General features: G+C 55.1%; 1 protein-coding gene across 2 annotated transcripts; it reads right to left on the bottom strand.

Annotated features, from left to right (window-relative positions):
* Window positions 1-2: 2 nt before the first annotated feature.
* Window positions 3-15,232, bottom strand: DBH (dopamine beta-hydroxylase). Of its 2 annotated transcripts, none has more exons than XM_066201287.1 (12): window positions 14,801-15,232; window positions 12,571-12,717; window positions 11,002-11,259; window positions 9,473-9,649; window positions 8,752-8,854; window positions 7,355-7,521; window positions 6,169-6,312; window positions 6,026-6,064; window positions 5,187-5,246; window positions 3,944-4,071; window positions 3,325-3,484; window positions 3-930 (listed from the first exon to the last, which is right to left on the bottom strand). In XM_066201287.1, the coding sequence occupies exons 1-12, from the start codon at window positions 15,230-15,232 to the stop codon at window positions 796-798; spliced, it is 1,950 nt and encodes a 649-aa protein (XP_066057384.1). In that variant the 3' UTR covers window positions 3-795. The 2 variants fall into 2 exon arrangements, with proteins under 2 accessions (XP_066057384.1, XP_066057382.1); XM_066201285.1 differs by lacking the exon at window positions 3-930 and adding an exon at window positions 1,353-1,835 and having other exon boundaries at window positions 14,801-15,142.
* Between the last annotated feature and the right edge of the window lie 733 nt (window positions 15,233-15,965).

The following is a 15,965-nucleotide window of genomic DNA, read 5'->3' as shown; positions in this document are numbered from 1 at the left end:
GGACTCTCCTGCAGCACCTCCAGCCTCTCTTTTGCTCCTCCCGAATGTTCTCCCTTCGGAGCTCAACAGCAAAAAGCAATTTATTTTACATTTAGATATTTAATGGAGCAATTTTTCCTGACAAAAGATTTGTCTTCCTCCCTCCCCCCCTCCCCTTTTCCAAACCCCATCCCAGAGGTATCGTTTGTTCCCAGCCTTTGGCATCCGGTGGCATTGAGAGAGGAATAAAAGTGGGGGAAGGAGTGTGGAGGGGGAGCTGCAGTCCCTGCAGGAGGGAGGGGAGTGCTGGGAGGGTGTTGTGGCATCCCTCCATCGCTCCTTCCATCCCTCCCTCCTTCCTTCCATCCCTCCATCCCTCCCACAGCTGCCAGCGTGAGGGGAGCACCTGTGGAGCCATCCTGAGCTGGACGGGACCGCGGCATCCCGGCGAGGCTTTTATGCTGCTCCCACACATCCCTTTGCTCCGTGCCTCAGTTTCCCCGCAGGCAAACCGGCTCCTTCCCCCTCCCCTGGGGCGACACAATAGCGAACCTCGCCGTTGTTATTGCGGGGGTGGGAAGCAGCGTTACTCAGAGCCAGCATCGCTAATACGGCGCTAAATATAGCGCTTCCCATTCCCGGAGGACTTGGTGAACTCTGCCTGACGAGCTCCGAGCCCCTCCCGGAGGCAGGGCCGGGGCACCGGCTGGCATCGCTGTGTGGGCAGGGATGTTCCCCATGAATGGATGGATGGATGGATGGATGGATGGATGCTCCTGCCCTGGAGGCGCTTCCCGGCCCGCTGGCAGAGCCGTGTCAGTCCCTCCGGAGCTGGCCCAGGTTGAGGGGGACGGGGGCAGCGGGCTGAGGCTCCGGGGCGGGCGGGCAGCGAGGGACGGGCTCCCGCAGCCTCTCGGTGGTGCGGGGAAGCGGCTGCTTCTCCCACTCGCCCTGCAAGAGAGGTCAGCACCGTGAGCGCACGGCGGGTGGAAGGTCTCCTCCCCAGAAGGGCAGGAAGGTGTTGGAGGCTCGGTGTTTCTGTCTGCTTGGGGAAATGGCACCAACTTTGAGGTCTGAAGTGGTCTTTAACCCCAATCAGGGTCTTTTCTCATGAGACATCACTAATTATTCCTAGTGCAGAAGCACCTACACATCCCCTGAGCGGTGCAGACGTCTCCGTGTTCCACAAACCCACCCCAGCTGGGGAGTTTCCACCCCAAAATTGTTACCTGCCAAGTGAGGTGCAGACAGCTCAAAGCAGGGAGCCCCACAGGCCCACCACGCTCAGGAAAACGCTCCCTTAGCAGCTACTGGCAGGAATTTCCAGCACGGATGTGCCCGTGGAGCAGGAGGGATGCAGCAGCCTGGCTGAGGTGCCACGGAGCAGAGCCAGGGAAGGGCTGTCACAGCCATCAGGGCTCACGGTGACCGCGGCCAGGACAAATCCCCCCACTCCGTGCATCCCTGGAGGCACCTTGTCTTGGGGATGCTCCCTGCAAAGAGCGACCTGCCAGGTGCAGGCAGTGCCCGGGGCTGAGCCTGCCGAGCAGGATCTAGCTCAGATGTGACATCGGCCCGGCCTGGTGGCCGGTGGGGACGTGGGCGGGGGCCGGGAGGGCACGGTGGGCTCGGCTCCGGGGAGGTGATGCTCCGGCTGGGCTGCCGGCTGCGTGCTCATGCGGAAATGTCAGCGAGAGGCTGAGCCGCAGCGTGAGCAGGAGGAGGGAGGTCTGGAGAGCAGAGGTAGAGCCGTGAGTCATCAGCGAGATGAAAGTGGAATTTGTGTTTTCGGCTGACATTTCCCCCTGGTATGTCAAGCGAAACGGGCCAGAGCCGGCACCAGCACCGGGAAAACCCTGGGGAAAGATGGAATGGGATGGAGAGACCTTTCCAAAGCTCATGGGGAGTGACCAGAGAGGGGACAGCACTGCAGGGGAGCACCAGCTGGAGAAACAACTCCTTTCCTGTGTCCTCATGGCTTAGGGGAGCAGTTAAACATCTTTAGGGTGCTCCAGCTCCAGGGCTGGGCTCCAGCCCTGAGCCCATCTGCTACGGCGTCTGCCCTGCTGGTACATCCCCAACCCTGAGCCTGCTTTTCGGAGAGATCAAAGGCATGTCGAGTGTCTTGACAGTTGTTGTTTTCAGTGCTCTCGAGTGGAAATGTGAACAGAGAGAGTTTACTGCGAGCCCTCGCGGGCACAGGGGAACTCGGGGACGGCACCGTCCCCACTGCCGCTCACAAGTGTTACCTTGAGATTTGGCTTGATAATTAACAGCGCTCAGTTCCTTCCAGAAATCATCAGATTTAGGATCACTGAGCTGCAAAAACATGAGCTTAATTAGAAGCTGGTGCTTTTCTCTTGGCAGAAACGGTGTGGAATAAATGAGATGTCTCCAAGCCGGGCTCGCTCTGAAACACCAGCGGAGCAGAGGCTCCTTCGCCCTCACTGCGATGCTCGTGACCCAATTCGAGCCAGAATTGGCTCTTCTCTGCTCAAGTCCCTTCCTGACAGCCCCCAAGACCTCTCTGAAATCAAGGGAACTGTCTGGGTCATAAATTAAGAGGTTTAATTCATAATTCTGCTGCTGCACAAAACTTCTGCACCCCTTCTGTCCCTGTAGCAAAGCTCTGCGTGGCTGAGAGGTGCCTGGTGTCCAGTTCCGGGAGACTGGAAAGGTTTCTGCCCATTCCACAGTGAAACTTTGCTAAAGGGAATTTACTGTGGCAGGAAGCTGATGGTCATCCCTGCAATCAGCTCAGCATCCTCCTGTGCTGCAGTGGAGAGCACTGGATCCAGGAACAAGGTATCCAAATTTATTACACTGATAAATGGCATTGGAAGCTGGTGCCAGCAGTGGTTTTAAATCATCACCATCACCGTCATGTCCCTCATCTCTGGGCCTGGTTTTGTTTTAAAGACCTCCTTCTAGCCCTCTATCCTTCACGTTTTGCTGGATCACCACATTCGGAGGCTGCACAGATGCCGTGCGTAATGAGCTCGCTCTGCTGGGACCTGGGCTGATTTGCCAAAATCCTAAAAACCACCTCACGTTTCTCCTTGGATCTGGCCCTACTTTAACAGTCAGCAGAAGCAGCCTCCAAATCACTTTATGCAAATGCATCTCCTAATTGGATCTGGCTGGGAGCATCCGTGGTGGGCTCCAGATGTATTGTCTAAGCGCAGGGCTGGGCTGGGCTCCGTGTCCTGCTGATGCCAGGGATTTCCAGGCAGCTCCAGCCCCCTGCCCTGAGCCTGCTGGGTTTGGATGTGTCCTGAGCACCGCAGACCCAACCTGACATCTGGGAATTCTGCTGGGAAGCTGCGGGAGTGAGGCTGTACCTACCGGGAAGCGGATGGCGGAGGATTTGTTGCAGTGCATGGAGATGGGAGCAAAGCCATAGAGGGATTTCAGCACATCCCTGTTGAACGTGTTCCAGGGGATGGAGTAGAACTGCTGTGGGACAGACACCTGTGGGCACATGCAGATCTCCTCGTCGTTAAACCTGGGCAGGAGAAAGGCCAGGCTGGAACAGAGCAGTGCTGTGTGCTGTGCCCTTCCAGCGCTGGGTGTGAGCAATTCCTCCCTGCCTCAACAGCCACCTGGAATGGCTCTGGGGGCAGCACCGGGCACAGGGACAGCCTGGAGCAGCCAGCACCTGCAGGGCAGGATTTGGGACCAGCCCATGGGTAGGACACCCTGCGCAAGGTCAGCATCTCCCCTCTCCTCATGGGTGGATGGGCTGCAGCCTCCTCCCCTGGCATGGATCCATGGTGCCTGCCTCAAATTCTAAGGAATATTTTGCATTTACGCACTTGGCCACACACCGACTCTTGCTGGGAAGTCCCTCCCAGGGGCTGCTCTCCCTTCCTGGTGGCTCTCACTACGCAGCCATCCTCAAAACCCTGGGTTTTTGTAGCAGTGGTCCCTGTGCCCCCAGCCCCGCTGTGCAGGGGCTCTTCACCTGTTCACGAGGTTGAAGTAGCGGTGCAGGTAGCCCGGATCCACGGCGCTTTTGCACAGCTCCAGCTGGGTCTGGGGGTAGTAGTGCACGTAGTTCACACACATCTCCTCCAGGATGCCAAACCCTCCCTGTGGCACAGGCAGGAAGGCGATGGAAACGGGGTCTGGCTGTGCCCTGCTGGGGCTGCGCAGGGGCAGGGAGGGCAGGGGGGCACACAGCTCACACCCATGGGTGCACACTGACAGGGATCTACACCTAAAATCTCTGTCTGTTTTCTGTATCTTGATATCTGGATATCTGGAGAGGTAAAGATGAGATAGAGATGACAGAGATGATAGAGATAGAGATAGAGATGACAGAGATAGAGATAATAGAGGTAGAGATAGAAATAGAGATAGAAATAGAGATAGAGATGATAAAGATGACAGAGATAGAGATGGAGATAGAGATAATAGAGACAGAGATAGAGAGATAGAGATAGAGATGATAGAGGTGGAGATGGAAATGGAGATAGAGATGATAGAGACAGAGATAGAGAGATAGAGATAGAGATGATAGAGGTGGAGATGGAAATAGAGATAGAGATGATAGAGATAGAGACAGATGATAGAGAGAGAGAGATAGAGATGATAGAGGGAGATATAGAGATTATAGAGATAAATAGAGATAGAGATAGAGATAGAGATAGAGATATTAGATAGATAGATAGATAGATAGATAGATAGATAGATAGATAGATAGAGGTAATAGATAAGAGATATGTATTCACACCCCTTCAGGTGCACGGCATGGGCAGCTCTCTGCTTGTCTGCCCTCTGTGCAAGGACAGACTTCCAGGCTAGACCGTATGGTTTACATTAAAATGCAGATTTCCTATAATCCCTCTGCTATATTTAGCCTTGTCCCTGTTGATGGTACCTCTGACAGGCTCTTTTATTTTTTTTTCCCCACTGCCTATGTAAGGAAATAACATGCACTGTCAAAAAAGTGCCACTTCTCTTTAATTACAATTAATCCCTGGTGGAACAGTTTGTGATGGGAATTAGAGTGACACATGCTACTTCACAATTAGCACCTTCACATCCCCGCTGCAGGCAGCAGAGCCTTGTGAGTTCCCTTCTTCCCACCCTCCCTTTGCTCCTGGCTGGGATTCAGCCTGGCTTCATGCAGGTCCTCACTCTGGGGGTGCCCCCAGCCCAGCCTGGGTTGCCCCCAAAAGCAGGGGAGCTGGCCCTGCACTCACCACGGTGGCTCTGCTCCGATCCTCGGTGTTGTATGTGCAGGTGGTGATGAGTTCGTCGCCCTGGGGGGTGACAAACGCAGGGAAATTTAGGGATTAGGGAGTGTTCTACATAGAAATCTCTGCTCCCCGTATCAGGAGCCTGCAACCCCACAGGAGTCCTGGCTAAACCTGCATCCCCTGCAGAGATTCCCCAGGGCTGCATCCCAGGGATGGTGCTTCCTGCTTTCATCGCTTTTTGAGAATTTCTGCAGGGTTGAAAACACCTTAAAGTTGCACTTAGGCAAGAGTTTGAAGTGCCAAATCCGGAGCTGACTCGATGGCACGACAGCCTCCCCGCCACAGTCAGCGCTGAGGACCACGGGCACGGTTCCAGTGGCTGCTGAGCGCTTTGAGCAGCCTCGTGGGGCACGGCAGCTCCAGGAGCTGCCCTCAGCTTTGCAGTCAGGTCCTTCCCCATCTGACGAGCCCTGGGGCAGGTCCCACCCCTGTTTTCCCACCCACTCCCACTCTGACGCTGAATCTCTTCCTCTCCTTCCATCAAGCGAGGCCAGAGGGCACCACCATGGCTCATCCTCACCCCCCGAGGAGCCTCCCTCTGCCAGACGAAGCCCAGCTAAATCAGGAGCCTCATTTATCTCCTGGCTGCCCACACACCAGCTCCGCGCCGTATGAGAGAGGGTGCCTGATTGTCCCCAAAGTATCTGCGTTGAGACGGCAGAAATGACCCAGGGACCCTCACTGCAGCCCCCCCGGGAGCCCCCAGATGGGATGGGGTGATGGAAGGAGGCAGGGCACTCAGGGCCACGGGGTCAGGATGTGCTGGTTTTGGAGCAACTCACCGGAAAAACCGCGACCACCTCCTTCAGCATGCGGATCTCCTGGGAGGGGACGAAAGGGGGACACGTCAGAGCAGTGCCAGGGTGGCACTGTGCCCAGGGGTGACCCCCAGCCGGGCCCCCCAGTGGCCCTGCAGCCCCTGTACCTGGAAGTGAGGGCTGTAGTGCCTGTCAGCGTTCACAACCTGCCGCTCCCTCCCGTCTCGGGACAGCACCGTCACCACCTTCCTCCCCGCCAGGTGTGTGTGCAGCTGGGAGGCGAAGATGCGGATGCCAGAAGCTGGTAGAGCCTGGGGGAAGGAAGGAAGGAAGGAAGGAAGGAAGGAAGGAAGGAAGGAAGGAAGGAAGGAAGGAAGGAAGGAAGGAAGGAAGGAAGGAAGGAAGGAAGGAAGGAAGGAAGGAAGGAAGGAAGGAAGGAAGGAAGGAAGGAAGGAAGGAAGGAAGGAAGGAAGGAAGGAAGGAAGGAAGGAAGGAAGGAAGGAAGGAAGGAAGGAAAGAAAGAAAGAAAGAAAGAAAGAAAGAAAGAAAGAAAGAAAGAAAGAAAGAAAGAAAGAAAGAAAGAAAGAAAGAAAGAAAGAAAGAAAGAAAGAAAGAAAGAAAGAAAGAAAGAAAGAAAGAAAGAAAGAAAGAAAGAAAGAAGGAAGGAAGGAAAGGTCAAGCCCCCGTGGCCAGCTCTGTCCCTCTCCTCCCCTCCCTCACATCCCCTTGCTGTGTGCTGGGAGCTGGCTGTCCCTGTTCTGGCTCTCACACGGGGTTTAGGGGGTCACTGTGACCCTGGAAAAGCATCTCAGCCAGCTCCTTGCAGAGGGACAAACCCTCATTGCTGCCAAACTGACGCTCCAGGGCAGCAGGAGCAGCTGAGTCAGGTCCTGCTTCCTTCCCTGCCCTCGTTAGTGGTGGCACAAACGATTCCTTGCGAGTAGGCCCTACAAAAACACACACTAAAACTTCCCTGAGAGAGCCAGGTGGGCCCTTTGGAACCATCTTTGCGAGAGCTCTTGGCAGGCTCCTCGGGAGCAGGAGCCAATTTTCCCATCCCTGGGAGGGAAAGCACCACTGGGACACGGCCAGCTCGGCAGAGTTTTATGGGAATGGTACCCCTGGGAGCTGGAGCAGATGGCTCCCCGGGAGAGCTCCTTCCAGGGGGATTCAGCCCATCCCAACCAGCTGCTCTCCTCTGTTTATTGTACACAGCAGATTTTTCTTTCCAGCGCTACCTCACGGTGAGTTTAAAACTTCAAACCGGGAGCCTGGAGGTTGGTACTGCCTGGAGCCAGGGAAAAGCCACGGAAAACCTTTCCCCTCTGAGGCGCAGAGGGGCCAGGCACTCACCAGCTGGGTGCATTTATCAGTGCAGTACCCCGTGAGGATGAAGCTGTCCTCTCCAGGGGGAATGGCCATCACTGGGCTGTACACCAGGCCCAGCTCCATGATCCCGGCGTCGTAGGGACGAAGGGTGGCCGTGTAGTACAGCCGGATCCCCGAGGAGTCACGGCGACCTGGTGGGCCAGGGGACAAGGACAAGTCACTGCAGGGACAAGGTCAGAAGGTGAAAAAACAAGGACAGGTGAAAAAACAAGGACAGGTGAAAAAACCCGATGCTGTGCTGCCATGGGTAGCCTCCCCCTCCCGGCTTCCTTCATCTGTTTGAAATTGTTTTAAATCCTACGGATTTTCATGCAAGTCTCCACCGAGTGGCCCCAGATGCACCTGGTTCCCTGGCGAGGGCACTGACCTGAGGCTGAATTGTCCCAGGACAGCAAGGTAAGGGGTGCCTTGGGGGAGCCCAGAGCAGAAGGACAGAGCATGGGGTGCTTTGGAACAGTCCCTCAGGAACGGGGCTCATTGCAGCTTCTTTAACGGGAACACCCCCAAACCCCAAAAGGCCACGCAGGCAAAGGGAAAGAGCAGGGTCAGTAGGTCAGGAGGGGTCCAGGCCAGCTCTGAGCTCCCTGTCTCCAGGCTGGAGCCCACCCAGGGATAAGAATACCGGGGGAGACACTATTGGTTAACATGCAAAAGCAGATAAATGATGGAAGACGTGAACTCTGTATTTATAGCCGTGTTTCTTCTCAAGTTGCCGAATGTGCTATGATTGATCCACAGTACATATGCTCTGGCCTCCTAAAAATATCCTTGGGTAGTCAAGAAGCTGCTTGTTTTTATGTTAATGAAGAAGCCGGGTTGTTTGGAATCCTTCTTTTTTTTCCAATGTGTCTCCTGACAATGTTATCGAAGCAGGAGAAGAGGAACACAACATCCACATCCCCCCCTCCCCTGGCAGCCTGGTCTCTCTGGTGACTTGGCACTGCTGTCACTCCTGCTCTGAGCTCAGACCCAGCCCCAGAACCTCGTGTGGAAAATCGGGGGGCTCCTGAGACAGCCCAGCTAAATCCTGGTGCTGCCCTGGATCGCATCCTTGCAGGAACTCTGCGGGGGCAATTTGCCTTCCTTTCCCAAACATCCTTCCCCTCCTCTGGGCCACACGTCAGCCTTCAGTGAGGATGACTTTACTGAGACCAGAAAAGCAGCAGCATGGTGGGGATTTTTAATGCATTCTTCCTGCAGGGACAGATCTGGATCATCAGCTCTCCAGAAAGTTGAGAACAGGGCCATGATTTTGGCCAGAGGCCTCCCCAGAAGGTGGCAATCCTTCCCTGGAATTTCCCCCTGCTCTTCTGCTGTGGTCTGACAGGTAAATCAACAGGCAGCACCACCCAGCCCCTCACCTTTGAACACCAGGGGATTGTGGTAATGGATCTCCAGACGCAAATATCTGGAGGAGCCTGGGCCACCAAAGGCGAGACCGGCTTCTTCAGGGTAATAGAAAGCCTGGAAGCAGAAGGGAGGCTGTTAGGGCAGCAGTGGGGTGGCTTTCCTGGGAACGAGGCTGGAAAGCCTAGGGGAATGTGTGGACACAGTCCTGAACCACACCATGGGCTGAGGGACGTGACCTGTGCCCTTGGTTGTGCTTGGAGAGCCGCCCTTGCTTCCAGAAGCTTCTCTGCTTCTCTCATTCCACATGCAGTGGCACAACACCTGAGTGTCGTCACAGAATCATAAAACACCCTGAGTTGGAAGGGACCCGCAAGGATCATCAAAATCCAACTCCTGGCCCAGCACAGGACAAGCCCCAGGAATCCCACAAGTGCCTGAGACGTTTGTCCGAAAGCTCCTTGAGCTCTCTCAGGCTCAGGACCATGACCTTTCCCTGGGGAGCTCTTCCAGCGTCCCACCCCACTGACTCATGGCACCAGAGAGGAGGAGGGCTGGGGGGGAGGTGGGAAACCCCACACACCCAGGAGGGACTGGGAAAATCAGACAGGGCTGAAACCAAACCCCAGTGCAAGGTCAACCCCTCTGGAGCAATCCCAAAGCGGGATGGGGGAGGTTTGGGAGGCAGCAGGGCAGGACGTCACCCAGGGGGGACGTGTCCCTTGTCACACCCACCTGTGCCCCCATGGCCCAGGCTGCCAGCACGTGCCTGCAGTAGTTGAGCCTGTCTGGCTTCATCTTGGAGTCGCAGGGCCCGTTGTAGTGGGGGAAGCTGTCGAACTGGGCGGCGCACTGGAACACCTCCATGTGGTGGACGAGGGCCTCGTTGCCTGCCGTCACCACGGGCTCGTACTGCGGAGCCCAGGAAGGAGAGGACACGCTGAGAGCCCACCCCAGGCTCCCCAGGGCAGGAATATCTGGGACCTGGTACCCCTTTCCGCCACAGGATGGGGAGGGAAGGTTGCTCCGGGCCTGAGGCACCGAGGGCCTCATATTTTGGTTATGGCAGAGTCAAGCACCTGGGTGCTTCAAAGGGGGAGCAATGTGTTGTTAGTGCCCAAGGAGCATTTAGGTCACTTGTGGAAATATTTCATTTCCTGGCTGGTTTAGGGACCAACCCAGAGCCCACAGAGAACCAGCTCATCCTTTCTCCAGCAACAGACCCAGGGGATCAGCAGATCTTGGTCTGTTTTGTGATGACTGAGTCCTTTACCAGTTTTGTGGGGCTGAAGTGACCATGGGGATGTTGCTTTTTCCTACAGAGAGGCCTGGCTGTGTCGTTGTTGTTGTAGCTCTGCCTGCAGCAGTTTGGGGTTTGTTCCTATCCAGCAGCTGCCTGGGGCACGGGGAGGGGGATTTGGGGTAGAGAGAGTGACTCAAGCCTGAGGAACATCTCTGGCTAAAAGTGCCAGCTGCAGAAGTGATCTGCAGCAGCGGGAAGGTATCAGGAGTTACACACTTCTTACTTACACACAGATGATTCACTTCGCACCATCTGTCAGAGAGAAAATCCTCCTTCTGAGCCTTCCTTTGCAGCGCCGTCTCTCCCCTCGAAATCACTGAGCGCTCGCCGCAGCTCGGGTGTCTGAGGGTTTTGACTCTGGATGTGCCAGGTCACCCCCCGAGCCACCCCCACACCCGCTGGGTGCTCTCCCAGCAGCTCGTCCCTTTCTCGGGGTTGCCAGCAGGTTTCTGCCTCTCCTTTGCAGGAGGTGGCCCAAGCAACACGTCTGGGCAATGCCCACAAGTCGCATTTCTGTCTGTAACTCTCTGTTTTTATGGACTCTCCCTCATCTTTTAGGAGCCCGTTCCCACCCTGGCTGGCTGTGCCCTGCTCTCCACAGCCCTGTTCCTTTGTTTCCTGTGTTTTTATGCTCCTCATGGCCCTCTGTGTGCCAAAATCCTGCTGTGGGTCTGTTCCTTCTGAAGGGAGTCAGCTCTGAGCCTGCCCTGGAACCTGCTGGGTTTGCCAGGTGGGAAAACATTACCTGGTCCCTTCCTGCTGAGACACTCTAGGAGACATGAGGATGCTGCTGACTGGTGGGATGGACTTGGAAGAGGTTTTTGGGACCACATTTGGAAAGATGTCAGGGCCTGAAAGCCTCCCCGTGACATGGAATTTTCAGGGTGTGAAAATCCAGGATTTTCAGTGCAATTCCTGACCCACGCCGGGTGAAGGGCAGCCCTCTTCTCCTGCCTCTTACCATGATGATGTGGTGTTTGGGGAAGCCCTCTGGGAGCTCTGCCATGTAACACCAGTAGGTGGTCTCCTGGCTGGGGATGACGACATCCGGGGCTGTTATCTCCATGCTCTTCATGTCGCTGGGCAGCTCCGGGATGCTGATGTTGGGTTTTAGCAGCTGCACCCTCTGCAGCCCCCCGCGGAGGGCAGAGATGTTGATGGCCTGCAGGGAAGGCACCGGTTTCTCCAGGATGCCGTAGATCAGGTGCACTGTGCCATCCTGAAGCCAGAGCAGAACAAATCAGGGGGGGTTTCACGCAGAGCACGAGCTGCGTGGACCAGCAGCACCAGCAGTGGTGGGATGAACCCAGAAATGGGTCTTGTGACCCCACCCTGACTGCACAGCTCACTCTGCTGTGCTGTCCCAGGAAAGTTTCCCATCCCAGGGTGTTTCTCTGGCTAATGTGGTCACTGAGGGTTTCCTACCAGGTGGGAGAGTCTGAAAAGTTTTCCCCATCATTTCCAAAAGGTTGACACATCCTCTCTGCTCCTTCCAAGCCCCTCATGAGCTCCAGACTGGCACAAACCCATCAGGGCAGGGCTCATCCCCCCCGTGCAGCCCAGCAATAGCCGGGGGCGGGGGGGTAAAATCAAATAGCAGAAATAAAACTCCTCCTTGAAACCTTCCATTTTCTTCCTGCTTCTTTTCAGGTGGAAGGTACCACTAGAAGCTCTGCTGAAAGTCTAGTGCAAACAAGAATGCTGAGAGCCCTGGACAGGAGATAAGGGAGAAGGGATAAAGAGAACAGTCTTTCCCTAAAGGATCAGAGAATAAAGACCAGCAAGTGTTTCCGTGGCTCACACACAGATTTTTCCCTCCAGGGCTCTCAGTGTTTTGGCAGACGGCAGACACTTCTCACCACAAGAGAAGCTTTTGAACACCAGCAGCAAAAAACTCGAGGACACTCTGTGCCCACGTTGGCTCTAAAATATCCTGCCCACAAAGGCTTTCATGTGAGATGAGCCTTGCACAGACTCCAGCCTGCAGCCAGGGCCTGTAGCTGAGCCCCTGAGCTGTCTGACATCCCTCACTGGGAAGGTTTATCCCAAATCCCAGCTCAGAGAGGAGTGCTGGATGCAGAGCCAGGGAGACGTCACCACACCACCCAGGAGCACAGAGCAGCACCTCTGTGTGCTGTCCCTTTGTCCCAGCTCCTGTCACAACCCTCCTGTTTGCCTCCTGTTGATACACCCACCCCTCTTCGTAACACTCCCAACAGTTGGCTCCGGGCTGCCGAGCAGAGTGATGCAGGAGGGATTTATATAGACCCAGTGCATGTTCAACAGGAGCTGATGATGCACACGAGCTAAAAGCTACACTTGAGCGAGCTTTCGAAGGGGTTGTGAATAGATGGTGCCAAACATTACTCATGGGCCAGGGTTGACATCTGTAGCTCACTTCCTCTCTGCCTCACACAGCACCAACCCACCCCTGAGCCTGTGCCCAAACCCTGCAGGATGTGTCTGGAGCTGTTCCCCAGGGCTGGGATGGGGCTGGGGGTGCCACAATGGGGTCAGGGTGATGCCATACCTCTATCAGGTAGTCCTTGGGGTCACAGGTGCTGAAGGCTCTTCTGAACAGGAGGTAGAGCCCCTCAGGAGCCCTGCGAGCCCCGAGGAGCTGGTAGTCCTGCTGGGAATCCATGTGGAGCTGCCCCTTGGCGTCGCTCCAGGCATCCTGTGAGGGAGAGAGCAGTCTGCTCAGCCAGGAGGCACCTCCAGAGCTACCGCAGGTCCTCCTTCTGTCCACCCTCAGCATCCCAGAGGTGCAGGAGCCTGTGCTTTGGTGGGCTCCATGCCTCTCCTGGGCAGATCCGTGCTGGAATTGCCGCTGGTGCTCAGGCTGACCTGGGAAACTCCTGACCCAGCACTAACAACCTGCAGAAAGACCTTTACAAGCTGAGGTGTGAGTGGGGAAAGGTCGGGAAGGGAGGAAGGAAAGCCCCCAGGCACAGGTGAAGGTGTTGCATTGGTCCGTGCTGTGTTTTGGGGGACCCTGTGGAAGGGCGTGCTGGGCTCTCCAAAACCCTTGGCACAAACCAGCCTCCCTCAGTTTAAGGTCAGACCCTTGCTGGGATGTAATGTCAGCCCTGGAAATTGCTGCCCCTCTGCAAAATCCTGAATTTTTTGTGGTCAGATTGTTCTGGCAGCCCAGCACGGCCTCCCAAAAACCTCTTGCTGTAGAGGATGGTGACAAAGCCACCCCAAGAAGCAAAGCAGTAGGGTATTCCTGTGCCTCAAGGTTTGAAGGTTTGGAGTATAAAATCCTGTGATCATTTGCATTTGAACAGCGTTGTTTCTTTGATCTTTTGTTCCTCCCCGTGGGCCTCCTGTTCACTCAGAAAAGGCACCCAGGAAGTAGCTGGCTGTAGGCACACGGGTGCCACTGGTTCTCTTCTCTTGGGAGGAAAAACCAGAAGAAAAAAAGGATGAAGGAACTTGGCATCATTTCAGCCAGAACTATAGAGTCATATTTCCAGAACATATTGTCCTTAGAGGGGGAGAGGGAAATCAGCTCCACGGAGCTCGCATGACATTTGTTTTCGTAGGAACACGGAGCGCGAGTTAATCTCACAGTACATGGGGGGCTGAGCAAATTTGGATTTTTTTCACAGCCGACACGCTTATCCAGAAGAAAAGCTGCTGGGAGAGAGAAAACCGGGGCTGGGGAGATTTATTGAGATCTCCTTGCAGGATGCTGTTCAGCACCAAGTGAAGGAGCAAACCTGAGCGCTGCCGGGTGTCTCATTCAGCGCTGCTTGTCTTTGGGCGAGATTAGAAATGATCCTTTCTGTTTCCTTAACATGATGCTGGGAAATCCTGGAGCATTCGGGCCACCACAGCCCCTGAAAGGCCGGCAATTAGCAAGAAAACAGCGCAGATAATAAACCCTTCTTTTCATGCTTTCATTGCACTGCGGATCACACTGCGGCTGGTTGCGAAAGAATGTGTTTTATGGTTAATTTGAAGTAAGCAGGGAGGTAAAATTTAACTTACTGGAAAGCCTCACACGGGCAAAACTGGGAATTGCCTTCTGCAGCCAAGCACAGTGGCAATCAGCCAGATGTGGTGGGCTGGGGATAGGGCTGGAGAGCCCAGGGCTGGGAAAAGCACCCAAACAGGAACCCAGCAAACAGACAGTGGCAGGGAGGATGGGGTTTGCAGCAGCAAGAGCAAACAACACAACTGGAGATCAGTTTTCCCTGCACTCCCATTTACATCTCACCCAAATACATTTGCACCTTTAATTTCTGACAGCACCCCAGGCTGCTCTGTTATCCCATTGATTCCTGTGGATGCAACTCTCAGCCAGGATCTTCCTGCTGGCAGCAGCAGCCTCTCTGCGTGGTGACTTTTGCCCTGTCTCAGAGCCATTAATGGGAGCTGTGGTTAATTTTTAATGTGACTGGCAGCAGCTCACGAGTGAAGCAGGGTGTTGATGCATCCCCTGTGTGTGCATCTTTGCAGCTAAAACACAGCAGAGACATCCAGCTCCTGGCTCCCTCAGCCTTGCTGATGTGCTGCTGTGTTTATTCTTTTCTCTTTTGGGCAAACCCCCATGCCAAACCCACCGTGTGGGTCTGATCTGTGAGGTTGTCTGGGGTAGAAATCCCCAAAAAACCTTCTGGAGCAGCGGGGCTGGCCCAGCGTGTGCCATGGTCTGCACCCCACTCTACCAAATCACAAACCAGGTTCAGAGAGTTGCATTCACAGGGAAGGAACCCCAAAAAACATCCATGCAAACACCGCAAGTGACTCACCCCAAAGTAGGAGTTGTGCCCGTCGCTCCAGAGCACGGCCAGGTCAGCGTTCTCGAACTCGCCCCTGTCCGACATCCCGAAGAGGAGCCCGAAGCGCAGCTCCCTGATGAGGAGCTGGAAGTGCACGGCCTGCTCGGGGTAGCTGACATTCCAGGAGAGCTCCAGCAGCCCCTGGGGATCCAGGGGCACCTTGAAGGGGAAATCACTCTCTCGGGGCGCCGAGCCCTGCAGGGCCACCACCAGGATGACCAGGAACGCCGCCACCATGGTGAAGTACATGGAGGCCACCTCCCGCAGCTTGAGGCTGGGGCAGGAGCAGGGCTGGCTCCTGGAGCTCTGCATCCTGCCAGGATGGCACTCAGCACCTGGCCGTGCCCATTTATGTGCTGGCCCTCCTGGGCAAGCCGGGTAAGTGATCCTCTTTAATTGCATTTAGTCCTTGGGAAATTGGACTGGTGTATTGACCCCCGTCAGCTCCTGGCCAAACACTTGTCATCTGCTGTCTCCCCTTAATTGGCTCTAATTGCACATGGACATTATCAATAGCAATTGGATTTGACCGGGCTGATGTGATTCACTCTTAAATCTTCCTTAGTGCCTGGGAAGGGCTGTTTGCTCACAGGCTGCTCTGGCTGAGCCCTTGTGGACCACAGTGCTCGTGGTGCCTTTGGCCCGGGTGTCCACATAACCCAGCCTGGGATCACCCCAAAGCTGGCCAGACATGAGAACAAAGGAGCCTGAGCCTTGCCTGAGCTCCCAGGCTTTAAATAATACTGACAGGGTTTGAAATATTTTCCCTGCAGAGCTCAATGCCAAAGGAAATGCTGGTTTCTCCCAAAGAGCAAGAAAAGAGACACCTCCTCTCCTCCTCTCCTCTCCCCTCTTGTTTTTGGCCTTTGTAGGATTTAATTCTGGCCCTTTCAAACCCAGGGAAGCCCAGCTCTGCTCTCCCACCCTGCTCTGTATCCATTGAAGCCCCCACCTGCCTAGACCACTGGATATGTTCAATATTTGCTATTTCTTTGCAGCAGCTGGCTCCAGTTTAAAGACACCTTCAGTCTCTCCCCCTTCCCATTTGTTTAAAGCCTGATGGATCCTCTTTCGGTTATTAACTTTCCCACGTTAATTGGAATTATAACGAACTGCCTGGAGCTCTTTGATACAC

Source organism: Chamaea fasciata, unplaced genomic scaffold, assembly GCF_029207755.1.
Source record: "Chamaea fasciata isolate MVZ Bird 193981 ecotype frontalis unplaced genomic scaffold, bChaFas1.0.hap1 SCAF_20, whole genome shotgun sequence".
NCBI lineage: Eukaryota > Metazoa > Chordata > Aves > Passeriformes > Sylviidae > Chamaea > Chamaea fasciata.
Note: the sequence above shows the minus strand (reverse complement) of the source record. Positions and strands in the feature narration are given on the sequence as shown.